This window comes from Zootoca vivipara, chromosome 6 (assembly GCF_963506605.1).
Source record: "Zootoca vivipara chromosome 6, rZooViv1.1, whole genome shotgun sequence".
NCBI classification, from domain to species: domain Eukaryota; kingdom Metazoa; phylum Chordata; class Lepidosauria; order Squamata; family Lacertidae; genus Zootoca; species Zootoca vivipara.
Genome location: NC_083281.1, coordinates 905,780 through 933,286, shown reverse-complemented (window position 1 = coordinate 933,286; position 27,507 = coordinate 905,780). Strand labels below are relative to the sequence as shown.

The window sequence follows — 27,507 nt, the reverse complement described above, 5'->3', positions numbered from 1 at the left end:
GGCGTCTGTTTGGACACGTGGGGGAGCAGCACTCACCTGGTCCGTGGTCAGCTGGAAGCCCGGCTTGAGGAGGTGGACACTCTTGTCCACCGCGGCCAGGCAGACACAGCTCCCCCTGGCTGCGGCCACTTTGAGGGTCAGGGTGTCTCCCGGCCGGGTCTCATTGGTGGAAAACACCACGGACACCTGATGGCGAGAGAAATGGAGGAGGAGAAGGTGATGGAGGAGGAGATGGTAGAGAAGAAGATGATAAAGAAGGAGAAGAAGATAAAGGAGATAGATAAGGAGATGGCGAAAGAGAAGAAGGAGGTGATGGTGAAGAAGCAGAAAGAGAAGAGGAAGGAAAGGATGAAGGAGAAGATGGTGGAGGAGGAGGAGATGGAGGAGGAACAGGAGGAGGAAATGGCGGGGAAGGAGAAGGCGGTGAAAGAGATGTTGAAGGGAAGGAGGAGAAGGAGGAGGAGGAAGGTAGAAGGTAGAAGGATGAAGGAGGAGGAGGAGGAGGAGGAGGAGGAGGAAGGAAGGAAGAAGGATGAAGATAGAAAGATGGAGGAGGAGAGGAAGAAGAGGAAGAAGAGGAAGAAGAGGAGGAAGAGGAAGAGGAAGAGGAAGAGGAAGAGGAAGAGGAAGAGGAAGAGGAAGAGGAAGAAGAAGAAGAAGAAGAAGAAGAAGAAGAAGAAGAAGAAGAAGAAGAAGAAGAAGAAGAAGAAGAGTAGTTTGGATTTGATATCCCGCTTTATCACTACCCGGAGGAGTCTCAAAACAGCTAACGTTCTCCTTTTCCTTCCTCTCCCACAACAAACACTCTGTGAGGTGAGTGAGGCTGAGAGACTTCAGAGAAGTGTGACTAGCCCAAGGTCACCCAGCAGCTGCATGTGGAGGAGCGGAGACGCGAACCCGGTTCCCCAGATTACGAGTCTACCGCTCTTAACCACTACACCACACTGGCTCTCCAGAAGAAGCCCCATCCACCTCAGAGCCCCCCCCCCACCTGCATAGCCGCCCGCGGCTGCTACCTGGTTCTCGAAGGAGGGCTTGACAGCAAACTGCAGGCTGTCGCTGACCCCTTCCCCGTCTTCTCGGACGTAGTAGGCGAGGAGGCGTCCCAGGGGGGCCATCTTGGGGGTCACGGAGAAACGGACCGAGGTGACGCAGGTGTTCATCTCGGGCGCAGGAGGGGCCGTCGGGCCTAAGGGGGGGGGTGGAAAGGCAGCAATGTTGTACCCGGACAATGCCGTCAAATTAAACGTGTTGATTTGCAAGGCCCTGGATGAACCAGTTCCTTTAGACCCCCAAGACCTTTGGGGCGACTGCTATGATGCAGAATAATTCATAGCACACCGGACTGAAGTTCACCCTATGCTTGCGGAACCAGAGAGTTGGAAGGGAGCCCCCGAGGGCCTCTAGACTAACCCCCCCGCAAGGCTTTGCATTCCCCCAGCTCACCGGTGCACACAGGAGATGGGCCCCCGGCTGAGAGACCCCCCCCACGGGGACATCTCTTCCCCGCAGAGCCCCTCTGGTGCCTCCTAGATACCTCTGAGCCAGACACAATCGGGCGCTTGCCGTCCGCACTGAGCTGCTACCATTCCGGGTCTTTTTGCTTGCAAAACTTAATAAAAATAATTTTGAAAAAGAGGGGGCGCAGCCAGAAACTGCCCCTTGCCCGACCCCGAACCGCAAAGCAGGGCTGTCTAAAGGATATGCCAGGTTGCCCAGTCCCAGGCGCGCAGGAGGGCGGGGCTGGCTGGCCGCCTCAGCATCTCGCTGCCTCGGTCGCCCCCGAACTCACGGCGCAGAACCGCCCGCGGCAGAAGAGCCCACCGCGGCGCTCCGACAGACAGATGGGCTCTCCCCCGAACTCAACTCTTGGCCTGGCACCTCTGAGAGCCTGGCGCCCGGGTGCCCCACACCCCTCGCGCCTATGGTTAAGACGGCCCTGCTGCAAAGCCATGCCTGGGACGTGGGTGACGCCTCCGCTCCCGAGGCTGCCAGCCCCCCTCTTGCTCCTTTGTCGGGTGACGTCCGAGGGCTGCATCCCCGAGAGGACGATGTTCCCCCGTGAAACCACCTCGTAGTAGAGGGTGAAATTGCACGGGCAGGTGGACTTCAGCATGACGGTCGCCTCCTCGCCCACCTGGGAAGAGAGATGGGATTTTAGGTATATCGGGGTCAGAGATCCCCAAAGACCCACCCCCCAAAAAAGGCAGCCTCTTTATGTACGCCGCTCAACAGCGGCTCAAATGATTTCTGCCCAGAGATGAAAAGAAGATCACAGTTCCTACCAAGGAGGAATGTCGGACCAAGTGGATGGGATCGTGCTTATATCGCGACTGTGGGAATGTCCAGGGAGGCAGGAGAGGATATATTGTTTAATTACAGTCATACCTCGGGTTACAGCCGCTTCAGGACGCGTCTTTTCAGGTTGCGCTCTGCGCCAAACCCAGAAGTACCGGAACGGGTTACTTCCGGGTTTCGGCACGCGTGCATGTGCAGAAGCACTAAATCGTGCTTTGCGCATGCACAGAAGCGCCGTATCACAACCCACGCATGCGCAGGCGTGGGTTGCGAACGCTGCGGGTTGCGAACGTGCCTCCCGCACGGATCACGTTCGCAGCCCGAGCGTCCGCTGTATATCCTTCCCAACTTGCGTTAACAAGTTCTACAATTTAGCAGAGTAACGTTCCCCTTTTTAAACTTACACAACAGATAACGTTTTGGCCAGGCTTGTTTAAGCCTCTAAAACAGGCATCCCCAACCTTCGGCCCTCCAGATGTTTTGGACTACAGTTCCCATCTTCCCCGACCACTGGTCCTGTTAGCTAGGGATCATGGGAGTGGTAGGCCAAAACATCTGGAGGGCCGCAGTTTGGGGATGCCTGCTCTAAAATGAGTTTCCTGGTAAATTCCCCTTCATTCCCTCCTAAAAAGAATAGACACGACACAGTCTTGTATAAAAGAGTTTGCTCAGTTTCATTCAGTTCACAAAAGGATCCCAGAAGGCAGACTTAAGTTACAAAATATATATGTACACCTGGAATCTATCCCATAAGGAGATAGTTCCTTTGTCCTCTCTTGTCTGGAAGGTGTTGCTTCTTTGAGAAATGGAGTCAGAGAGATATATGGCCGCCTGCCCTATGCTATTTTGTTACCTGCACAGGTGGGATCACACCCACCTCTGGTCACATGTAGAGGAACTTTGTCCCAGCCCAGGAGGAAACAGGAAGTTTATCTACCGGCTGGACAAACATCCCTCTTCATGTCTAAACATGTCCACTCTAGGAATGTCCTATTTGACTGCTCTGTGTTTCGCACCCCAGAGCGGCGTCTGCAAGAAGGACGCAGCTGGGTTTTTCCCCAGCATCGCGATATATCCTCGGCTAACTATCGCGATATATTGTTATATCGCAATGTCTGGAATAAGGATGGAGCTGGTTTTCAACATCGCAACAGATCACCAGCTGAACGTCACGAGATGCTGGTCTACCACGATGACAGAGGTGGTTTTCAACATTGTGACCTATAGCCAGCTAAATATTGCGACGTGCTGATATATCACCATGTTGGGAAATGAGGGGGCAGCTGTTTTCCAACACTGCAATTTATCACCAGCTAAAATATCGCGGTACAGCGATATATCACGACGTCTGGAATAAGGACGGAGCTGTTTTTGAACACTGTGATATATCACCCTCTAAATATTGCGATGTGCTGATATATCACCATGTTTGAAATAAGGATGGCGCTACTGGAAGACATTGGCCGGCTTCACAGCTTTGCCCACGGGATTTTGGCATAGCACACATTCGCGATATATTGCCAGGTCATATATATATATAACCGTCATGATATGGTCTTCCAAACCAGCTTTGGACGATATATATCGCCCAGCTCTAACACAAATCGCGATTCGCCCTATATCGCCAAGGTCAAAAATGACAAAATATCGGTATCACGATGCGGACATCAAACCCCATTTTTTTCCTCCATTAAACCCCCTTCTTTTGAAAAATCTCGATATGTATCCCCCACCCCCACTCCCGCCAGGAGATGAGTCGCTCCGGGTCAAAGAGGGCCATCGAGGGAGGGGGTCCTAATTCAAACGCCCCCCCCAGCCCCCCAACCTTGGCAACTGGGGAGAGGCTCACCTGGAAAGGCCGTTCCGGCATCTGAAGCTGGATGTAGCACCTGCTGGGGGAATACCAGCCACTGATGGAGAGGAAACTGGGCAGGTACTGGTCCCCGGCGGACGCCCCTCCCAGGGCCGTGACTTTGGTCTGGGGGGGGGAGAGAGAGCGAGGGAGGGAGGTCATTCTGCCCAGCGGGCTGCCCCCTGCCCTGCCCTGGCATGGCATGGCTTGCCTCCGTTCCCACCCCCTCGCCTCTTAGAATCATAGAAGGGACAAATATACCGTATTTTTTCCGTGCATAAGACGACCCCCTATTTTTTGAACCCCAAATTAAGAAATAAATCATGGCAACATTCCATGTATAAGACGACCCCCACCCAATTTCGAACTTTAAAAACTTGGGGGGGAAATATAGTCTTATACACGGAAAAAGACAGTATATATTGCACCTTAAGCACATGAACGCCTTGGCAGGCTTTAAATAACTCTTGCAATGACACATTTCAAGAATCCGCGGAGGGGAGTCCTGAGATTCGGAAGAATCTTGTGCAATTTTTACTATGTGTAATAATGTGACTTGTGTGAATGAATCCGTAAAAAGTATAATAAAGACTAATCGTATTTCTCCGTGTATAAGACGCCCCCATGTATGGGATGACCGCCATTTTTTGAGCCCCAAATTAAGAAATAAATAATGGCAACATTCCGTGTATAAGAAGACCCCCAATTTTAAACTCAAAAAATTGGGGGTGGGGTGGGGAATAGTGTCTTATACACAGAAAAATACAGTATATATATATATATTTTTAAAGGATCAGTCAGGGATGATCACCCAGGGATCACCCAGCCCCCTGGAGCCCCCGTCCCAGAGATATGAGACACTCGCTCTGCCTTTCCGCCGCCCCCCCGGCCCTTCGGCGGGGGTCTCCCGAGCCCCCCAACCCCGCCTGGGGCTCTCACCCACCTCCAGCCAGACGTACTGGGCAGCGGGGGGGATGGAGGGGATTTCGAACACCACCGACCCGCCGTGGGACACCAACTCGCTGGTATAGATGTTGTCTTTGGGGGTGAGCTCAGCCTTGATGCGGACCCTCACGCCATCCGCCGGGCTCCCATCGGGGTACGTGACTTCCACCTGGGGGGAGGGGGGAGAGAAAGAGAGGCGGGGGGAGACGGATCCAGCAACTAGGGCATGTGGGGAAAGGCCCGGGGAGGGATGCTCCCCATCCCCAACGTGGGAAATTTAAAAACCTTAAATTATCGCAAGGCAGGAAAATAAGAACACGCAAGTTGTTTAGCTAAGCAGCTGATCTGAGAGGAGGCGGGGATTTTGAGGAATACAGTGGTTCTCAAACGCCTCGGTTCTCAAATTCCGAAAAGCCAGAAGTGAGTGTTCCGGTCTCCGAATGTTTTTCGGAAGCTGAACATCCGACGCGGCTGTCGGCTACTGTTTCCGGGGCACCTGCGCCAATCATAGAATCATAGAATCCTAGAGTTGGAAGAGACCACAAGGGCCATCCAGTCCAACCCCCTGCCAAGCAGGAAACACCATCAAAGCATTCTTGACATATGCCTGTCAAGCCTCTGGTTAAAGACCTTCAAAGAAGGAGACTCCACCACACTCCTTGGTAGCAAATTCCACTGCCCAACAGCTCTTACTGTCAGGAAGTTCTTCCTAATGTTGAGGTGGAATTTTCTTTCTTGTAGTTTGAATCCGTTGCTCCGTGTCCGCTTCTCTGGAGCAGCAGAAAACAACCTTTCTCCCTCCTCTATATGACATCCTTTTATATATTTGAACATGGCTATCATATCACCCCTTAACCTTCTTAATCAGAATCACCCCTTAATCAGAAGCCACGCCTTGGTTTCTGAACATTTCGGAAGACAAATTTGTGTGTTTTTGCTCTTTATTTTGCACTTTTTGTTTTTGAGGCTTTTTTGGTTCATTTGTTTTTGTGTCTGTGCGGAACCCAGTTCAGCTACTGATTGATTGATGGATTGATTGATTGATTGTGCGACTGTGGAAATGGATAAAAGCCCCCCCCCCTATCCAAACAAGGACCATCATCAGCACAGGTAAGGGGAAAAAATTAATTGTCATTTTTATCATCTACAGTACCGCCTTATTTATTTTATAGGACGGCACATTGATGATTGCTTTCACTTTATGGATCAATGGTCTCACCAGATAGTAAAATCTAGGTCAAATTGCTGTCTTAGGGGTTGTTTTTAAAAGTCTGGAATGGATTAGTCCGTTTTGCATGACTTCCTATGGCAAAGCACGCCTTGGCTTTGGAACGCTTTGGTTTCGCAACGGACTTCTGGGAAGTATTAAATTTGAGAACCAAGGTACTACTGCAGCCTAGGCAACCTTCGGCCCTCCAGATTGTTTTGGGACTACAATTCCCATCATCCCTGACCACTGGTCCTGGTAGCAAGGGATGATGGGAGTTGTAGTCCCAAAACAGCTGGAGGGCCGAGGTTGCCGACACCTGGTATATCGTATTGTTATTCTATTACTATGGCCAACGGCTGATGCAAATCAAGATTCATTCATTCATTCTGGACGTCCTACAGGTAAAGGTAAAGGGACCCCTGACCATTTTGGTCCAGTCGCGGACGACTCTGGGCTTGCGGCGCTCATCTCACATTATTGGCCGAGGGAGCCGGCGTATAGCTTCCGGGTCATGTGGCCAGCAGGACTAAGCCGCTTCTGGCGAACCAGAGCAGCACACGGAAACTCCGTTTACCTTCCCGCCAGAGCGGTACATATTTATCTACTTGTACTTTGACGTGCTTTCGAACTGCCAGGTTGGTAGTTGGGACCGAGCAACGGGAGCTCACCCCGTCGCGGGGGTTTGAACCGCCGACCTTCTGATCAGCAAGCTCTAAGCGCCCCCCGCACCCCCCCTGGACGTCCAAGTCCGGTTCCGGGTATGGCGCACACCGCTCACCTTCGCCCTGTACGGCAGGCCCGGCTTGAAGTGTTTCGGAGTCCCCCTGCTGTACTTGATGTCGACCAGCTGCTTCTGGACCGGGGTGGAGTCGTCGAAGGTGACCTGCTGGCTCCCGTCGGCCCCCGTGACAGTCGCCCAGATGCTCACAGCGCCACGGAAGTGTTCGGGGACGTCTGCCGGCATCATGTCCCTCACGCACACGTCAAAATCCGCAGAGCCGTCGATCTGAAGGAGGCAGGGAGCGCGGGGTCAGCGTCGCCTGCACTGGCCGGCAGCAACGCCTCTCCGGGGTCCGCGGGGGGGGGGGGCAATTCCCAAGCCCTCACCCCACGGAGGCTGCCGGAGGTTGAAGCTGGCGCCATTGCGAGATCCCAGAAGGGAGTTTTTGTTCAGTTTCTGTTAATTGGTTCTCATGGGAAACTTACAGATTCTTGCTTCACACAATTAACTCAAGGCAGTGTCAATTTACTCTTGGCAGGAAGCCAAGGTCTGCCTGGCCTGGAAACTACTCTCTGATTGGTTAACGACCAGCACTGAACTCTGTTATCTAGGAATGCTAGCACAGTTGTTTCTTGTTGGGTGTTAGGAGTAGGAGTGCTGCGTATGGTTGGAGAGAGAGAGAGACAGAGAGGATTTATTTTGCTTTGCTTTGTATGCAGAAACTCTGCTGCTTTTATTTTCTTTTAATAAATCCTGTAAATAGTTATTCTGCGTCTAGCCGACTAGTCATTTCCACCTCAACTAGCTTCTGCGCTGTGCAGGAAAACTCGGCTACGTTTGGGCTAAAGCCACTAGAGCTATGCCTGACACTTCAAAATTCTAAGAGTTTTAGGTATCTGCCGGGCACTAATAGCGGAAGGCTAGGTCTCCCTTTGCCGTACTCGTGGCCATTTCAGATTTGCCTTTGTGTGCAGAAATCTGAAGTGGCGGCGCGGAGGCCTTTGGATCACAGCAGGAGAGCGAAGAGAAGAAAATGGAAAATATTCCACACAGAATGATAACAGACTGGTCCGCTGGCTAAACTCATTCAGAGGCTGCTAAAAAAATTAATGAAGGGGCACTATTTGGACTAATCAAGAATTGCAGTATGAGATTAGATCAGCAGCCCCTCCGAACTGGGAGGTCACCCAAAAGATACCGTGTTTCCCCAAAAATAAGACACTGTTTTATATTTATTTTTCCTCAAGAAGACACACTATGGCTTATTTTCAGGGGATGTCTTATTTTTTATTACGCGTCCAGCCTCGCCTCTTCCTTGGCGCCCTCTAGAACTGCGCCTATCACTATGTCTTATTTTCGGGGTATGGCTTTTATTGCGCAAATGCGTAGAAATCCTGCTACGGCTTATTTTATGGGTATGTCTAATTTTCCAGGAAACAGGGTATATAATTTGGCACTGAATATTTGGCTCCTTGATTGTATTATCCTCTCCCCCATGCTTTTTAACATCTACATGCAACCACTGGGGGTTTGGGCTGGGTGTCCATCAGTATGTGGATCATAGAATCATAGAATCATAGAGTTGGAAGAGACCACAAGGGCCATCCAGTCCAACCCCCTGCCAAGCAGGAACACCATCAAAGCATTCTTGACATATGGCTATCAAGCCTCTGCTTAAAGACCTCCAAAGAAGGAGACTCCACCACACTCCTTGGTAGCAAATTCCACTGTCGAACAGCTCTTACTGTCAGGAAGTTCTTCCTGATGATACCCAGCTCCACCTCTCTTTCAAATCAGAACCAGTGAAGGCGGTGAAGGTCCTGTGTGAGTGCTTGGAGGCGGTTGGAGGATGGATGGCGGCTAACAGATTGAGGTTGAATCCTGACAAGACAGAAGTACTGTTCTTGGGGGATAGGAGGCGGGCAGGCGTGGAGGACTCCCTGGTCCTGAATGGGGTAACTGTGCCCCTGAAGGACCAGGTGCGCAGCCTGGGAGTCATTTTGGACTCACAGCTGTCCATGGAGGCACAGGTCAACTCCGTGTCCAGGGCAGCTGTTTATCAGCTCCATCTGGTACGCAGGCTGAGTCCCTACCTGCCCACTGACTGTCTCTCCAGAGTGGTGCATGCTCTAGTTATCTCTCGCTTGGACTACTGCAATGCGCTCTACGTGGGGCTACCTTTGAAGGTGACCCGGAAACTACAACTAATCCAGAATGCAGCAGCTAGACTGGTGACTGGGAGCGGCCACCGAGATCACATAACACCGGTCCTGAAAGACCTACATTGGCTCCCAGTACGTTTCCGAGCACAATTCAAAGTGTTGGTGTTGACCTTTCAAGCCCTAAACGGCCTCGGTCCGGTATACCTGAAGGAGCGTCTCCACCCCCATCGTTCTGCCCGGACACTGAGGTCCAGCTCCGAGGGCCTTCTGGCGGTTCCCTCACTGTGAGAAGCCAAGTTACAGGGAACCAGGCAGAGGGCCTTCTCGGTGGTGGCACCCACCCTGTGGAATGCCCTCCCACTAGAGGTCAAAGAGAACAACAATTACCAGACCTTTAGAAGGCATCTCAAGGCAGCCCTGTTTAGGGAAGCTTTTATTGTTTGATGGATTTCTGTATTTTAATATTTTGTTGGAAGCCGCCCAGAGTGGCTGGCGGAACCCGGCCAGATGGGCGGGGTATAAATAAATTATTATTATTATTATTATTATTATTATTATTATTATTTGGAATGGTTTAACATGCTTTTGATTGGATTGTTAAAATGGTAAATTTAACAAACATTATTTATTTTTAAAAAGAAAAGAAGAAGCTGGGGCCGTCCAGATTTGCAGTCGAGCCGCTGGAAGCAAAGCCAGAGGATGATTGAACTATTTGTGCATGAATAACACTCAAGAGGACTTGGAATTTAATTTAATTGGAAGCATAGTTGCTCACAGGGTGGGTAAAAATCAATGATTTTTTTTAAAAAAGTTAAAAAAAATCATCGGATTTTAAAAAATTTAATCGGATTTTTAAAATAAAATGCTTTTGGAGGAGAAACCTTTCCAAAGATAGTTTTCTATTTAAGTTACATTATAGTCCCAAGGCTACTCATCAGGAAATAAGGATTTGTTCAAAATTTACAGCTTAGACTATATGTCTCACGCTGTAAAAAAATATAATGCTGTAACCTGGTGAGAGACAGGGCACGTGCTTTTGCCAACCGCTAAAACCTTTCATAAAAATTGTTGTTGTTGTTAAGTCAGATTCGAACCTGGGACCTTCCGACAGCGAGTCGCGGAATGGAAAAAAAATAAAATAAAGAACTTGTAAAAAAAGAGAGAGAAAGTTACGGAATGGCCAGGAAAGATTCCTGCAGCCGTTCCTCGTGGTGCCCGCCCGCCCGCCATCCCCTTGTCCACTCACCTCCATGCTTTTGAGGACCGGGTGGCCGGATTCATGCTTATAGTAGCCGACTCCGTTGACCGTCATGTTGATGGCCAGCCTGCCGGTGACGGGCTTCCCAAAAGTGTACCTGGGAAAAAGAAAGCGGCTTCAGACCAGCCCCCCTCCATCTCTCGCCTCCGGACCCCCTGCCCCCCGCGGCCGGCCGAGTCCGCCTGGGTCCCCGCATATACACCCCCCGACCCTTACCTGGCGTGGACGGTCGCCTTCTCGCACGCGCCCAGGTCCCGGATGTAGCGAGGGGGGTCGATCTGCACCTCAAACTTGGGTAAAACTGGCAGGGGAGAGGAGGGCGGAAAGAGAGGTTGGCCGCTGCCAAGGGAGGGCATCCCAGAAGCCCCTCTGCAAAGGGGGTCAGGCCCAAGGGGGATCTCCCAGGCCGGCCTCTTGAGACCCCCACGCACAATGTGATCGAAGCAGCCTTTTCCCTTGTTCAACTCTGCTCATCCGGGGGGGCTGAATTCTGAGTGAGATTTTCATGGTTTTATTTAATTGCATTATCTGCCATGATCCACTGACCGGATGGGGGCTGTTTTCATCCGGGTGTCAGGCATTCTTGCTGTTAATATTGTGCTGTGTTTAATTCCCCTGACGGTATATTAGTTTCACCTGTGGCTAACTATATTACGTACTTAGAATCATAGTATCATAGAGTTGGAAGAGACCACAAGGGCCATCCAGTCCAACCCCCTGCCGAGCAGGAAACACCATCAAAGCATTCTTGACATATGCCTGTCAAGCCTCTGTTTAAAGACCTCCAAAGAAGGAGACTCCACCACACTCCTTGGCAGTAAATTCCACTGTCGAACAGCTCTTACTGTCAGGAAGTTCTTCCTAATGTTTAGGTGGAATCTTCTTTCCTGTAGCCTGAATCCATTGCTCCGTGTCCGCTTCTCTGGAGCAGCAGAAAACAACCTTTCTCCCTCCTCTATATGACATCCTTTTATACATTTGAACATGGCTATCATATCACCCCTTCACCTTCTCTTCTCCAGGCTAAACATACCCAGCTCCCTAAGCCGTTCCTCATAAGTCATCGTTTCCAGGCCTTTGACCATTTTGGTTGCCCTCTTCTGGACATGTTCCAGCTTGTCAGTATCCTTCTTGAACTGTGGTGCCCAGAACTGGACACAGTACTTTACAATTTGTTACTCGCATCAGTGACTACAATCCAGAATATATTTTCTGCAGCGTTCATATTTGCTTACATGTAAGATTGGGTATGGATTTATGCATTTCATTTTATACAGACGCAGGTTCCGGCCCATGCATATTGTAATTTCAGCTTGTTAAGAAATTGAACTGCTTCCTTCTCATATTAAGTCTGGTTGATGAAGAATTGATCAAGATTGGCTGGTTATCCAGAAACTCTGTTCCGGTGATATTTGGTGACAGATTATGTATATATAAAACTTTTGAATTATTCTACCGTGACTGGTGAAGATTTAGAGACTCTGATCATTTGCATTAGTCTATAAATAGTCTTCGGTGCCACAGTGACTTTAGGAGACATCTGAAGGCAGCTCTGTTTAGGGAAGTTTTTAATGAATCCTAGAATCCTAGAGTTGGAAGAGACCCTGAGGGCCATCCTGCCGAGCAGGAAACACCATCAAAGCATTCTTGACATATGCCTGTCAACCAGAGCTCTTCCTGTCGGGATGGATCTACAATGAGAAAAAGCTACGGAACATGATTTCGATACACCATCACCGCGGAAAGACTTTGTACGCACAAAGATGGAAGAATTCAGCGATACCTGCTGAATCATCGAGTCAGGAGCATGGCCAGATTTAGGATGGAGAGGCCCTCAGCTCCTGAAGGTCATGGGGCCCTTTCTATGTCCAGGTGTCCTTTGTCAACAACAAATGGTCACTGTTTTTTTGTGTTGAATATATGCTATATGGCAAGCATGGCCAAACTTGGCCCGCCAGCTGTTTCGGGACTACAACTCCCATCATCCCTAGCTAACAGGATCAGTGGTCAGGGATGATGGGAATTGTAGTCCCAAAACAGCTGGAGGGCCAAGTTTGGCCATGCCTGCTAGATGGTCATCTATGGGCCTAATAGGTATCTAAGGCCATTTGCACATAGAATCATAGAATCAAAGAGTTGGAAGAGACCACAAGGGCCACCCAGTCCAACCCCCTGCCGAGCAGGAAACACCATCAAAGCATTATTGACATATGGCTGTCAAACCTCTGCTTAAAGACCTCCAAAGAAGGAGACTCCACCACACTCCTTGGCAGCAAATCCCACTGCCGAACAGCTCTTACTGTCAGGAAGTTCTTCCTAATGTTGAGGTGGAATCTTCTTTCTTGTAGTTTGAATCCATTGCTCCGTGTCCGCTTCTCTGGAGCAGCCGAAAACAACCTTTCTCCCTCCTCTATATGACATCCTTTGATATATTTGAACATGGCTATCATATCACCCCTTAACCTTCTCTTCTCCAGGCTACTGCTTTAACGTTTAATAGATGGTTGTCTTTTAATGTTTTGTTGGAAGCTGCGCAGAGTGGCTGGGGAAACCCAGCCGGATGGGTGGGGTATAAATAAAATAATAATAATAATAATAATAATAATAATAATAATAATAATAATAATAATTAGCCCTTGTGTTCTGTTATATTGTTCAGCTTGTCTTTATTGCAACACAAGGGGTTTGTTTACAGATCACCCATTCTAAGGTAGACTGGCCTGGCCATGGAGGTTCCCCTTTGGAACGGCAAGAGACCCTTTGATAATACAGATAATACCTTGCTACTCAAACGCCTTGGGTCCCAAACACTGAAAACCCGGAAGTCAGGGAGCCCTCTATAGGGAAGCTTTTAACGTTTGATGTCGTATTGTGTTTAAATTTGTTGGAGGCTGCCCAGAGTGGCTGGGGTAACCCAGTCAGATGGGTGCCATAATAATAATAATAATAATAATAATAATAATAATAATAATAATAATAATAATAATGCAGTGGTGCCTTGGTTCTCAAACGCCTTAGTTCTCAAATTCCGAAAACCTGGAAGTAAGTGTTCCGGTATTTGAATGTTTTTCAGAAGCCGAGCGTCCAATGCGACTGTCTGCTCTTGTTTCCGGGGCGCCCTGCGCCAAACAGAAGCCGCGCCTTGGTTTCCGAACATTTCGTAAGTCAAACGGACTTCCAGAATGGATTAATTTTGGCGCTTTTGTTTTCGCTATTTAGTTTGCGTTTTTGAGGCTTTTTCGGTTCATTTGTTTTTGTGACTCTGCGGAACCCAGTTCAGCTACGGATGGATTGATTGTGTGACTGCAAAAATGGATAAAAGCCCCCCATCCAAACAATGACTATCATCTGTGCAGGTAAGGAAAAATAATAATTTTAATTTTTATCATCTGCAATACTTTCTGATTTAGTACAGTACATTGATTATTGCTTTCATTTTATGGATCAATGGTCTTGTCAGATAGTAAAATTCAGGTTAAATGGTTGTCTTAGGCAGGCATCCCCAAACTTCGGCCCTCCAGATGTTTTGGACTACAGTTCCCATCTTCCCCAACCACTGGTCCTGTTAGCTAGGGATCATGGGAGTTGTAGGCTAAAACATCCGGAGGGCCGCAGTTTGGGGGGGGCTGGTCTTAGGGATCGTTTTTTAAAGTCTGGAACGGATTAATCCGTTTTGCATCCTTTTCTATGGGAACGCGAGCCTTGGCTTTGGAACGCTATGGTTTTGCAATGGACTTCCGGAACAGGAAATAAGGTACCACTGTAATTTCTATTAGTTTTCAATTATAATCCAATCATTAAAAAAACTTAGCATTCCCCATGTCTGGATAAGGCAAGAGCTTAATCATCTATCCCAGACTCCTGTTTTCACGGATTGTCCTCGCAGGAAATTGAAAAGAAGCTTTGCACGATTAAAATAATAATAATAAAAGCCGATCGATGCTTCGAAAGATTGGAGAATTAGTAAAAACGATATACAGTGGTACTTCGGTTTATGAACACAATTGGTTCCGGAAGTCTGTTCATAAACTGAAGCGAACTTTCCCATTGAAAGTAATGGAAAGTGAATTAATCCGTTCCAGATGGGTCCGCGGCATTCGTAAACCGAGGTGTTTATAAACCGAGGTTCCACTGTACAGTATATAAAATAAGAAAACAAGGCTCTGCTCCCCCCCCCCCAGCGATTCCACCAGCCGCTGCACTGAAATCTCACCATACTTCTGGACTTCGAAGGTCTTATTGTACACCTGGCCTTGCAATGCAGCAAAAATGAGCCACTCTCCGAAGACAGGCTGGTCGGACAGAGGGAAGCTGATGTTGAGGACGCCTGCGGCCGGGGTAAGAAGCCGAGAATAAAATATAAATTATTAACAGATATTAAAGATAGAGGAGGCTTCTCCTTGCCAGATTTGAAATTATATTATGACGCCTCTTGTATTTCCTAGATCCGGGAATGGATAATTAATAAATAAATAAATACAGATATATTAGATTTGGAAGGTCATGACAATAGATTTGGCTGACATGCGTACTGTGGCACAGAAAAGAGGGGATGGTCAGCAAAGTTTGGCCGAAAAGGTGCTGGGCCAGCAAAAGAGGGAGAGAAAAGAGGGTCGGCCCCCTATTTCCTTCTCTTTTCTCCTTTTCGAAACCTTAAAACCCCGGTTGCACAAATCCTAAAATACACACATCGAGGTCGGAGGACGAAAGTGAGCAGACCTAAAACACACACACAAAACGCCCCCCCAAAAAAACCCAGCAGTTCAAAACGTACGTTGTTTTTAAAAGGGAAATTGCCTATTAAAATGCAAACCCCGTTCTTATTTTTACAAATCTGTTTTAAAATAAAAATAAAAATTGCACGCTGTTTGATTGCCCAAACAGTCAAAGAGTTTTGACAAAACAGTTTACAAAAATACGTGCATTGCCTGGTTGTTGTTTTCTTCCAGAAACCCTTCCAAGCAGTTCTTTTTTTGGGAATAACTCGTCCTAATAAAATCACAAATGTTTGGTTTGATAGCAAAATCTCATCCGGGTATTCTAAGAGATGGTGGCAAATTCCCCCCCCCCAAGTTCTGGGCCACAGCCTGAACGATTTATGTAGTCAATAAACCTTTGCCGTGTTTCGGAAAGCTCTTTTCCAACTTCCAATCAGCTCCAAAAGGTGCAGAATTGTAGCGTTGACGCACCTGGCAGGGCGCCAGTTTGGGAAAAGATGCTTTGGGGAATTTGTGTACCCAACCTCCCAAACTCCGGCTGCCCATCCTTTTCGGGGAGAGGGGGGACCCCATTGCGGCTCCCTCCAGACTCACCGCAACAAACCGGCTTCAGGTTGTTATATTCGATCATCCGAGACCCACGAGGATCCTGGGAAGAGACAATTTAATTCAATTTCATTTTAGTCTTTAAGATATTATTATCAATAATAATAATAATAATAATAATAATAATAATAATAATAATAATAATTTATTTATATCCCGCCCATCTGGCTGGGTTTCCCCAGCCACTCTGGGCGGCTTCCAGAAGGATATTAAAATACAATAATCTATTAAACATTAAAAGCTTCCCTTAGCATATTATTAATTATAATAATACAGTATTTGGCGCTTTTGTTTTTGCTATTGATTTTGCCTTTTTGTTCTTGAGGCTTTTTCGGTTCATTTGTTTTTGTGGCTGTGTGGAACCCAGTTCAGCTACTGATTGATTGTGTGACTGCGGAAATGGATCAAAGCCCCGCATCCAAACAATGACTATCATCAGGGCAGGGCAGGGCAGAAAAAAGAACAATTTTTATCATCTACAAGCCTGTCTTATTTATTTTATAGTACAGGACATTGATTATGGCAGGGGTCCCCAAACTATAGCCCCCGGGCCGGATGCGGCCCAATTGGCCTCCCAATCCGGCCCGCGACGCCCCCCGCCGCTCGCTGCTGCTGCCCGCTCGCGCGGCGCGGCGGCGATCTTCAAAATCGGCAAAAAAAACCGCCGAAAATCCTTTGTGCGCATGCGTATGGGCCTCTCCCGACCCAGAAGAGGTCATTTCCGATGCACTTCCGGGTCGGGGGAGGCCCATACGCATGCGCACAAGCAATTTTCGGCGATTTCCCCCCGACCCTGTGCGTGTGCGCATGCGCACGGGCGCGCACTCCCCCGCCTTCCGGCCCGCTGCGCGCGCATTCCCCTGCCCTCCAGCCCAAAGCCCAGTAAGTCTGGGGACCCCTGGATTATGGCTTTTATTTTATGGAACGGTGGTCTCGTTAGAGAGTAAAATTCATGTTAAGTTGCTGTTTTAGGGGTTGTTTTTAAAAGTCTGGAACGGATTAATCCGTTTTGCATGACTTTCTATGGGAAAAGCGCATCTTGGGTTTGGAACGCTTTGGTTTTGGAATGGAATTTCCGGAATGGATTAAGTTTGAGAACTAATAATAATAATAATAATAATAATAATAATAATAATAATAATTTATTATTTATACCCCGCCCATCTGGCTGGGTTTCCCCAGCCACTCTGGGCGGCTTCCAACAGAAAAATACAACACAATAATCTATTAAACATTAAAAGCCTCCCTGAACAGGGCTGCCTTCAGATGTCTTCTAAAAGTCTGGTAGTTGTTTTTCTCTTTGACATCTGCTGGGAGGGCGTTCCACAGGGCGGGCGCCACCACTGAGAAGGCCCTCTGCCTGGTTCCCTGCAACTTGGCTTCTCTCAATGAGGGAACCGCCAGAAGGCCCTCGGTGCTGGACCTCAGTGTCCGGGCAGAACGATGGGGGTGGAGACGCTCCTTCAGGTCTACTGGACCGAGGCCATTTAGGGCAGGCACCCCCAAACTTCAGCCCTCCAGATGTTTTGGACTACAATTCCCATCTTTCCTGACCACTGGTCCTGTTAGCTAGGGATCATGGGAGTTGTAGGCCAAAACATCTGGAGGGCCGCAGTTTGGGGGTGCCTGATTTAGGGCTTTAAAGGTCAGCACCAACACTTTGAATTGTGCTCGGAAACGTACTGGGAGCCAATGTAGATCTTTCAACTACTAATAGTAGTAGTAGTAATTATTATTATTATTATTATTATTTACTTAATTATTTATACCCCGCCACTCTGGGCGGCTCCCAACAGAATAATAATAATGATTATGATGAAAAAGTGATACAACGTTATTACAGTATTATGAAGTTAAAACAGGAATCCAACAGGAAAGACGAAATTTTAAAAAAGCAGCGAGGGGGGAATAAGTGCAAAATGCCCCCCTCCCCAAGCTACAACTCCCAGAACAATCATTCCCCAGGGAATTCTGGGAACTGTAGTTTCTTGCTGGTTCACGGCGGCGCCGGTAAGTACTTACCACAATGTAGGCTTCAACCTGGAAGGGGGGAAAAGAGGGACAAGTCACTCGCTTGGCATCCTGCATGAAAGTTAACCCAAAGCTGCTTTTATTAAGTTCATGGGTCAGCTAGTAATGACTACACGGACCGGCAGCAGCTTCCCAGGCGTTCGGACAGAGAGCCATTAGAAATAAAGTAAGGTATTAGTTCTCACTGGTTTTTTTTCAAAAAGGGGCTGAATTCATAGAATCATAGAGTTGGAAGAGACCACAAGGGCCATCCAGTCCCAATTAAAAGGGGCCTTCTGCATGCCCAGCAGGTGTCCAACCACTGAGCCATTAAAAACAAAGTAAGATTATAGTCCTCATGGTTTTTTTTTAACAAGGGATAAATTAAATAGGAACATAGGACACACCGCTTAGTACCCTTGATCAGTCTAGCTCAGGGCAGCCTACACTGACCGGCAGCAGCGGCTCTGCAGGATTTCCAACCAGGAAAAAACCCCAGCCCAACCTTCCGCATGCCCAGCAGCTGCTCTAGCCGACGAGCTACGGTCCTTTTGCCCAGCATTGCCCTGGGAGTGTAGGTAGAGCCTCTCCTCCTCTGTGAATTTCCCCAGTCCTCTTTTAAAGCCATCCAAGTTGGCGGCTGCCTCTGGTGGCAGGGAGTTCCACAGTTGGCCTGCCACCAGTCTCCAGCCTGGCAAGATCCTCCTCCTCCTCAAAGATGCCAGGGAATGAGCCCAGGATAAATATATATATATTTCCACCACCACCCCTATAACCACTACAGTAGTACCTTGGTTCTCAAACGCTGAAAACCCGGAATTATTGTTCCGGTTTTTGAACTTTTTCCGGAAGCCAGACGTCCGACGCGGCTGTCTGATCTTGTTTCTGGGGCGCCTGCGCCAATCAGAAGCCGCGCCTTGGTTTCCAAACATTTCAGAAGTCAAACAGACTTCCAGAACGGATTAAGCTTGGCGCTTTTGTTTTTGCTCTTAATTATAATAATACAGTATTTGGCGCATTTTTTGTTCTTGAGGCTTTTTCGGTTCATTTGTTTTTGTGACTGTGTGGAACCCAGTTCAGCTACTGATTGATTGATTGATTGATTGATTGTGCAACTGTGGAAACGGATAAAAGCCCCCCATCCAAACAATGACTGTCATCAGGGCAGGTAATTTTAATTTTTATCATGTACAATAATGACTTGTTTAGTTTATAGTACAGGACATTGCTTATTTGCTTTCATTTTACGGAACAATGGTCTCGTTAGATAGCAAAATTCATGTTAAATGGCAGCTTTAGGGGTTGTTTTTAAAAGTCTGGAACGGATTAATCCGTTTTGCATGACTTTCTATGGGAAAAGCGCGCCTTGGTTTTGGAACGCTTTGGTTTTGGAACGGACTTCCGGAATGGATTAAGTTTGAGAACCAAGGGACCACTGTATTACTGCCCCTTCTCCCTCCCCAAAGGAGACGGGAGCCCTTTCCTCACCTTCTCATCGACGGGCCGCAAGTCCGGGTTGACGGTAAACAGGTTGATCAGCACTAGAAACAGAGAAAGAGAGGAAGAAAACAGAAAACAGGAAGAGAGAAAATTTCACAAGGAACGGGGAAGATTTACAAGCTACCTAAGAAAACACGGCAAACAGCTAAAAACCTTGGCAGGATTTTAGGTAACGCTTGCAATGCATTAAAAACTTGGGTAAAAAAAAGGATGGTTTAAAGAAAAACAGAGAAATCATAAGATGCAGTAGATCAAAGTCTGAAAATGGGTAACCATGGAGGGAAGTCTAAGAATTCAGTAAATCCTAAATGTTGATGATTAAAGTTTGAATTTATTTATTTTATTATTAAAATAAACTTTAAAGGTAAAGGTAAAGGGACCCCTGACCATTAGGTCCAGTCGTGACCGACTCTGGGGTTGCGCGCTCATCTCGCATTATTGGCCAAGGGAGCCGGTGTATAGCTTCCAGGTCATGTGGCCAGCATGACTAAGCCGCTTCTGGCAAACCAGAGCAGCACATGGAAACGCCGTTTACCTTCCCGCTGTAGCGGTTCCTATTTATCTACTTGCATTTTGACATGCTTTCGAACTGCTAGGTTGGCAGGAGCTGGGACCAAGCAACGGGAGCTCACCCCGTCACAGGGATTCGAACCGCCAACCTTCTGATCAGCAAGCCCTAGGCTCAGTGGTTTAGCCCACAGCGCCACCTGCGTCCCTTAATAAACTTTATTAGACATCAATTAAGATCAACTAACATATTACTTATAACATTTAGACAGTACATAAAATATATCCACTACAGTACACATATTACAACATAAACACACCAAACCACACCCTAGACCCTGACTTCCCATTCCTTTCATTGTGCTGTTTTCCATTTTCTTAATCTACACAGACTACATCGCCATTATTTTAATTTCCCATTTCTTCCGACTGGTTTTATGACGTGCTTTCTCTATATTTCACGATTCACTCTGCGTCTGCCAGGAGATTAGCATTAATCATAAAAAATTTCTAATACTTCAATATTCTCCAATCTTGATTTTCTTCTCACGCTCCCTGTCACCTTTGCGAGTTGTAAAGATTCAATCGTTTTTTTCTGATTGAATGGAGGAACCATTAAGGTTTGAACTTGATCGTATAACATAAAACTGAATTTAAAAGAGAGAGAGAGAGAGAGAGAGAGAGAGAGAGAGGGAGAGAGAGAGAGAAAGGAGCATCACAGAATAGTGGAATTTGGAGAACTGGTGGGGGGGTACCCAGGGTCATCTAGCCCAACCCGCTGCGAGGCACGGGTGCGAAAGAGCACACAGCAAGCTCCCACCTTTCTGCTTCGGCTTGTAGACAGGCTTGTCGGTCTGGATGAAGACAGAGGCACCCTTGCTGTCGATGGTGACCGTAGTATGATTGTGGAAAATGTAACCCTCTTCTGCCAAGTACCGGTTGCCCCATACCTTGAGGTGCGCTTGGCCCCGTAGCCCCGGGGGCACCTGGTCGAGAAGGCAAAAGGGAGTTATAGTGCTGCACCCTGCGCTGACGAAGCTTAGAATCATGGAATCGCAAAGTTGGTACCCTGCTGCAATGGAGGGATTTCAGCTGAAGCGCCCACGACAGAGAGAAGGTGAGGAGGGGGGTGAGTTTATAAAACCAGATGGGTTTCCTCCCTCCCTGGTATAATGGCAGAAACCGGGGGCAGCCTGCGGGTGTCAGAAGATTCAGGACGGACAAAAGGAAGTGCACGGTTAACCTGTGGAACCTGCTGCCACAGGAATCCGCCGTGCCCACCGACCTGAATGGCCTTAAAATAGGGTTCAATGGCGGATTAATGGAGAAGCCAAGCTGAGTTGACGTGCTGGTCAAAAAAATACAGTGGTTCCTTGGTTCCCAAACGCCGGAAACCCGGAAGGAAGTGTTCCGGTTTTGGAACATTTTTCGGAAGCCGGACGTCCGATGCAGCTGTTGGCTCTTGTTTCTGGGGTGCCTGCGCCAATCAGAAGCCGCGCCTTGGTTTTTGAACATTTCAGAAGTCAAACAGACTTCCAGAACGGATTAAGTTTGGCGCTTTTGTTTTTGCGTTATTGTTTTTGAGGCTTTTTTGGTTCATTGGTTTTTGTGACTGTGTGGAACCCAGTTCACCTACTGATTGATTGATTGATTGATTGATTGATTGTGTGACTGCGGAAATGGATAAAAGCCCCCCATCCAAACAATGACTAACATCAGTGCAGGTAAGAAAAAAATTTTTTTTATCATCTACAATCCTGTCTTGTTTATTTTATAGTACAGTGCATTGATTCTTGCTTTCAATTTATGGATCGAAGCACCCAGATGCCCCCCCCCAAGCAGGATGGCCCCCTTCCTTCTCTGGCCCTCTGTTGTTCTAAGATAGACTGCCCCTGTCTGTGGAGGCTCCGCTTAGGAACAATAAGGAGCATCTGGATGAGGCCACAAGGGGCCCAAATGAGCCCAGCGCCCTGTTCTCGCATAAGCCGCAAAACAGGACCCGAACATCGCAGCAGCCGCGATGCCCAGCAACCCAAACACGCCTTCCTGGCAGAATCCGGCCTCTGGAGGGCTGGGGGGGGAAAGGCTCCACTTTGCAAATGCAGCGGCCCTGTGGCGCTGTGCCCGGCCGGGGGGGGGGGAACGGCGGCTGCTAGGGCGGGCAGCCAGGGCTGGGCCTGGCACCTGCCCCCTTGGCAAGGGCCGAAGGAGAAAAGAGAATGCAGGGCTTATAAGAGCTGGCAGTCAGAACGGCTGCCAAGGAATATGTGGTCTGAGATCCGGCCCTCGTCTCCAAGCCTCTTTCGGGCCAGGGCACGGCCGCCCAGGTGCCAGGGGAGAGGAACGGGGAGGGGGCCGGCGCTCAGCCTCTGGTCCCGAGTACAAGGTCCGCTCCCAGGCCATGTTCTGGACGGTAGAGGTGGAAGGGGGTCCCCGAGGTCATCCAGCCAACCCCCCTGCCATGTGGGAGTTGCCCCTGAACCAAGCAGGCGAAGGCTAACTTCCTGATTCCTTTCCGGGGCATTTATGGGGTCCGGACGGCTGTGTACGCACCTACCACGGAAAGCACATCTCCAGCCCGCCGCCAAAAAGAACCCCGGGAAGTGTAGTTTGCAACGGGCGCCAGGAACCGTAGCGCCACACCGTTCCCGGGATTCTTCCCGGGTGGATTTTATCTCAATCAAATCGATTCAAATCACGATTTAAATCACTAGTCAGTAAGACTTGATTTAAATCATTTGTTCCCCAGAAAGACTTGTTCTTGCTGGTATAATCTTAATATTTACAAAGAGATGAAGGCTTCGTGTTTGGAATAATAAGTAGTTTTTACAGTTATATCAAAAATTACAGATTTGCTTATACTATTAGAAATACGTAAGACAGATAATTATGAAATTTATGGCGAGGTTTCATGAGTTAACTGTTTATATTTGGACAACTTTTCTGATGTAATTGTTACTTCCTTAGTAACAATTTAAACAATTTATTTAACTGAAACAATGTTATAGCATATGTATCCATGTTTGTTAACTGATGTGGTTAAACAATTAAAAAACAACAACTAAGGCTGAGTTTTAGCACACATGAAAAACTTAAAACAAATCCTCATTTTCTGATAAATAGCCTTTGGTCTATAATGTAACTTAAACAGAAAATCTTTAGAATGGCTTTTCCTCAGAAAGCATTTTATTTTAAAAAATCCAATTTAATATTTTTTAAAAATCCGATTTAAATTTTTTTAAAGATCCGATTTTTTATTTTTTTAAAAATCATTTATTTATTTTATCCACCCCGGTTTGTACTCACCCTGAGCTTGATGGTTCCTTTGCCTACAAAAACGCCGGAAATAAAAAGAGAGAGGGAGAGAGAAAAGGGGGTCAAACGCAAGGTTCAAAAAGCCGAAAAATATTGAATTTGGCAGGAGTTTCCCCAATGCACATCCCCCAAACTGTGAACACACCAGATTTAACTTCAATATTCAACACACACAGACACACCAACCTCAATGGACCTGGAGGGGGTGGTTTGCTTTAAGTTGCTGATAAATGATACATGTTAATTTGGATTTTTCTACTTGTGAGCTATTCTGTCGAGGGCTTTTTATTGGGGAGGGCACCGTTCATTACTGTGTGCACATCCGTATTGTCAACTGTTTTGATCATTTTTATCACGTTTCGATTATTTCGATTATGCTTTGATCATATTTCGATTACGTTTCGAGTATTTTTCTTACGCGTTTCGTGCTCGGATTATTTCCCTTACGGATTTTAACGCTTCGGTTATTTTTATTATTGGTTTTGCGCTTTGAGTATTATTTTTGCTGCAAACTGCGCTGGCTGAGTACCTCGGCTCCCAAAAGTCTTGGGAGTTGAACGCTTCGGCTCCTGAACGACCGAAAACCAGAAGTGTTTCCGTTTTCGAACGCTCTTTTGGAACCCAAACGCCTGATGCGGCTTCCGATGTTTATAAGTGAATACTGTATTTATTTATCCTGGTGCATGATTAAAGGATACTTTGCCTTGGGTACGAACGTTTATTTATCTTTTGATAAGTACATAGCTGCCAAGTTTTCCCTTTTCTCACGAGGCAGCCTATTCAGCATAAGGGAAAATCCCTTTAAAAAAAGGGATAACTTGGCAGCTATGGATAAGTATCAATAAAAACAGACGTATTTCTGCAACCAAACAGAAGCTGCGCATTGGTTTCCGAACGTTTTGGAAGTCGAACGGACTTCCAGAACAGATTCCGTTTGGCTTCCAAGGTACGACTGTAATAATAATAAATGCCCTGACCCTCAAAACATGAGAGAGTAAATCCCCCAGGCAGAGGTGCACAGCTTCCCCCAGAATGTGGGTCATCATCACACACACACCCCGGGAAAAAGAAACTGGAAACACAGATTCTATGGGCAAAATACCCCACAAGAACCACAGGCCTCCACTGGCGAAAATGTAGCTCTTGGGCTTTGCTTTCCAAATGGGTTGATGTGACAGCTGTCAGTCGGCAGGATCAGGCCAGGGTCCCATTTGGCTCAAACCCACAAGCAGGATCCGACCCCAAGACCCCTTCCTCTCCTCCTGGGGTTCCCAGGAAACAACGGGTATTCAGAAACATCGCGCCACCAGGGTTCGAAATTCGCCAGGCGCATTTTGCACCCTTTGGGACTGAGTGAAGGTGCCCAAGTGCCAGGATGGTGCCTGGCATCGCCATGATCGGGGGATCCTTGGGTCTGGACCCCTTTGGCACACTCACCTCCCACCCCACCCCACCCCGTAACATCCTATCCATGATATTTTATCTGAAAAGGATTTCCGGAACCAAAGTGCTTGTTCCCGGGCAGCCGGAGAAGGAGCGGCGAGCAACGTCAGAGCGAATGGCCGCCGCTCGCCTTTTCCTTTCCAGCCTACACACCCTTTGCAAAAAAAATTAAAACCCCTCAAACGCCTTCCCCTGGCGATGCGGGTAGGGCTGCCACCCAGCCGTGCCCGGGGTGCCCTTTGCACGTACGTAAACAGGGGCCTACCCAAAACCGTTCCATGGCCTCGCGCCACCGTCTCTCCTTTGACTGTCAGCTGGATCTGAACCGTCGTCTCCTTGGCCGGGTTGAAGATGACCACGCTGATTGTTTCCACCACCCCCGCCCGGAAGACCGACGGAACGGCCACCAAGTAGCCCCTGGAAAAAGAGGGAGAGCAGAAGGAAGTGAAGGGGGGGGAAGCTCTGGAAGAAAGGCTCTGTGGCAGAACAGCTGCTTGGCACGCAGAAGGCCCCGTGTTCCATCCCTGCCGCCATCCCCTAATAATAATAATAATAATAATAATAATAATAATAATAATAATAATAATATATTATTATTATTATTTATACCCCGCCCATCTGGCATGGCTTCCCCAGCCACTCTGGGTGGCTCCCAACAGAATATTAAAAACACAACAAAACATCAAACGTTAAAAACTTCCCTCAACAGGGCTGCCTTCAGATGTCTTCTAAAGGTCAGGTAGTTGTTTATTTCCTTGACATCTGGTGGGAGGGCGTTCCACAGGGCGGGCGCCACCACCGAGAAGGCCCTCTGCCTGGCTCCCTGTAACCTCGCTTCTTGCAGGGAGGGAACCACCAGAAGACCCTCGGGAGGAGGACCCCGGTGTCCGGGGTGGAGAAGCACCTTCAGGTATCCTGGACTGAAGCCATTTAGGGCCAACACTTTGAATTGTGCTCGGAAACGTCCTGGAAGCCAATGTAGGTCTCTTAGGACCGGTGTTATGTGGTCTCGGCAGCCGCTCCCAGTCACCGGTCTGGCTGCCGCATTCTGGATTAGTTGTAGTTTCTGGGTCACCTTCAAAGGGAGCCCCATGTAGAGCGCATGGCAGTAGTCCAAGCAGGAGATAACCAGAGCATACACCACTCTGGCCAGGCAGACTTCGGGAAGGAAGGGTCTCATCCTGCGTACCAGATGGAGCTGGTAGAAAGCCGCCCTGGACAGAGAATTGACCTGCACCTCCATGGACAGCTGGGAGTCCAAAATGACCCCCAGGCTGCGCACCTGGTCCTTCAAGGGCACAGTCGCCCCGTCCTCAGGTAAGGAAGACCCTGGCTGAGAATCAAGCGGCTTCATACATGTTCATGTTTAAATCAGAACTCTGTCCCGGAATCGTAGAGTTGGAAGGGACCCCAAGGGTCATCTAGCTCAACCCCCTGCAATGCTTGAACCCTGCTCCCCTAGCGGGACAGCAGAAATTTGCCCCACTTTTAAGGGAAGGACTACAATGCGGTAGTGTCAAAGGAGTGCAAAGGTTGGTCAAAATCAGAGTCAACTATTTATTCGCAAAAACCAAGAACCTCATTGGGCTGGTGGTCAGGCCTGGTGAGCAGAGCTTGTTGTTGTTTAGTCGTTTAGTCGTGTCCGACTCTTCGTGACCCCATGGACCATAGCACGCCAGGCACTCCTGTCTTCCACTGCCTCCCGCAGTTTGGTCAGACTCATGTTCGTAGCTTCGAGAACACTGTCCAACCATCTCGTCCTCTGTCTCCCCCTTCTCCTAGTGCCCTCAATCTTTCCCAACATCAGGGTCTTTTCCGGGGAGTCTTCTCTTCTTATGAGGTGGCCAAAGTATTGGAGCCTCAGCTTCAGGATCTGTCCTTCCAGTGAGCCCTCAGGGCTGATTTCCTTCAGAATGGAGAGGTTTGATCTTCTTGCAGTCCATGGGACTCTCAAGAGTCTCCTCCAGCACCATAATTCAAAAGCATCAATTCTTCGGCGATCAGCCATCTTGATGGTCCAGCTCTCACTTCCATACATCACTACTGGGAAAACCATAGCTTTAACTATACGGACCTTTGTAGTTCACCCTCCAGGTGGCAACATTGTGGAACTGTTGCGGAACAACTTTCAAAAGCGGAATGGCGTGTAGACGGCCCAGTTTTTAACCCTTATTGCATTTGTGTCATCCGTGGGGCAGAATGCATGGAAATGGAACAAAGCCCGCCAACCCGGGGAGGCCCCTACAAAGTTAGCTATTCCCCCTTTGCCCGAGCGCTTTTTTTCCTCCTCCCTCCTCCCTGCCTTCCCCTTTTGTGCTTCGTCTTAGAGCATGGCCTAGTCCTAATCCACCAGTAATGTGTCGCTAAGGCAACAACGGCACATTGTACGACACACACATGCAATTCAAATTCTCCGGAAACCATCGGCAAGGGTCCTACTGCAGGATTACCAATGCCGCCATCATAATTCTCCTCCAGAGCACCTCTCCCCCCTGCTCAGCCCATCCCTGTGTGAGTGCCTAGAGGTGGGTGGAGGATGGATGGCGGCTAATGGATCGAGGTTGAATCCTGACAAGACAGAAGTCCTGTTCTTGGAGGACAGGAGGCAGGCAGGTGTGGAGGACTCCCTGGTCCTGAATGGGTAACTGTGCCCTTGAAGGACTAGGTGCGCAGCCTGTGAGTCATTTTGGATTCTCGGCTCTCCATGGAGGCGCAGGTCAGTTCTGTGTCCAGGGCAGCTGTTTATCAGCTCCATCTGGGATGCAAGATGAGACCCTACCTGCCTGCAGACTGTCTCGCCAGAGTGGTGCATGCTCTGGTTATCTCCTGCTTGGACTACTGCAATGCGCTCTATGTGGGGCTACCTTTGAAGGTGACCCAGAAACTGCAACTAATCCAGAATGCGGCAGCTAGACTGGGGACTGGGAACGGCCGCCAAGACCAACCCCAGTCCTGAGAAACC

The 27,507-nt window shown here is 48.3% G+C and overlaps 1 protein-coding gene across 1 annotated transcript in view; it reads right to left on the bottom strand.

Annotated features, from left to right (window-relative positions):
• Positions 1 to 27,507, bottom strand: part of CPAMD8 (C3 and PZP like alpha-2-macroglobulin domain containing 8) — a 70,064-nt gene that overhangs the window by 39,860 nt on the left and 2,697 nt on the right. The window contains exons 2-16 of the mRNA XM_060276488.1: positions 24,811 to 24,962; positions 23,094 to 23,116; positions 20,608 to 20,773; positions 19,269 to 19,321; positions 17,793 to 17,810; positions 15,759 to 15,813; positions 14,660 to 14,773; positions 10,663 to 10,747; positions 10,435 to 10,543; positions 7,084 to 7,311; positions 5,094 to 5,264; positions 4,148 to 4,276; positions 1,957 to 2,137; positions 1,017 to 1,189; positions 37 to 186 (exon numbers count right to left, since the gene is read on the bottom strand). Of these exons, the coding sequence (XP_060132471.1) occupies positions 37 to 186; positions 1,017 to 1,189; positions 1,957 to 2,137; positions 4,148 to 4,276; positions 5,094 to 5,264; positions 7,084 to 7,311; positions 10,435 to 10,543; positions 10,663 to 10,747; positions 14,660 to 14,773; positions 15,759 to 15,813; positions 17,793 to 17,810; positions 19,269 to 19,321; positions 20,608 to 20,773; positions 23,094 to 23,116; positions 24,811 to 24,962 (1,807 nt within the window). The remainder of the gene's footprint in view (positions 1 to 36; positions 187 to 1,016; positions 1,190 to 1,956; positions 2,138 to 4,147; positions 4,277 to 5,093; positions 5,265 to 7,083; positions 7,312 to 10,434; positions 10,544 to 10,662; positions 10,748 to 14,659; positions 14,774 to 15,758; positions 15,814 to 17,792; positions 17,811 to 19,268; positions 19,322 to 20,607; positions 20,774 to 23,093; positions 23,117 to 24,810; positions 24,963 to 27,507) is intronic.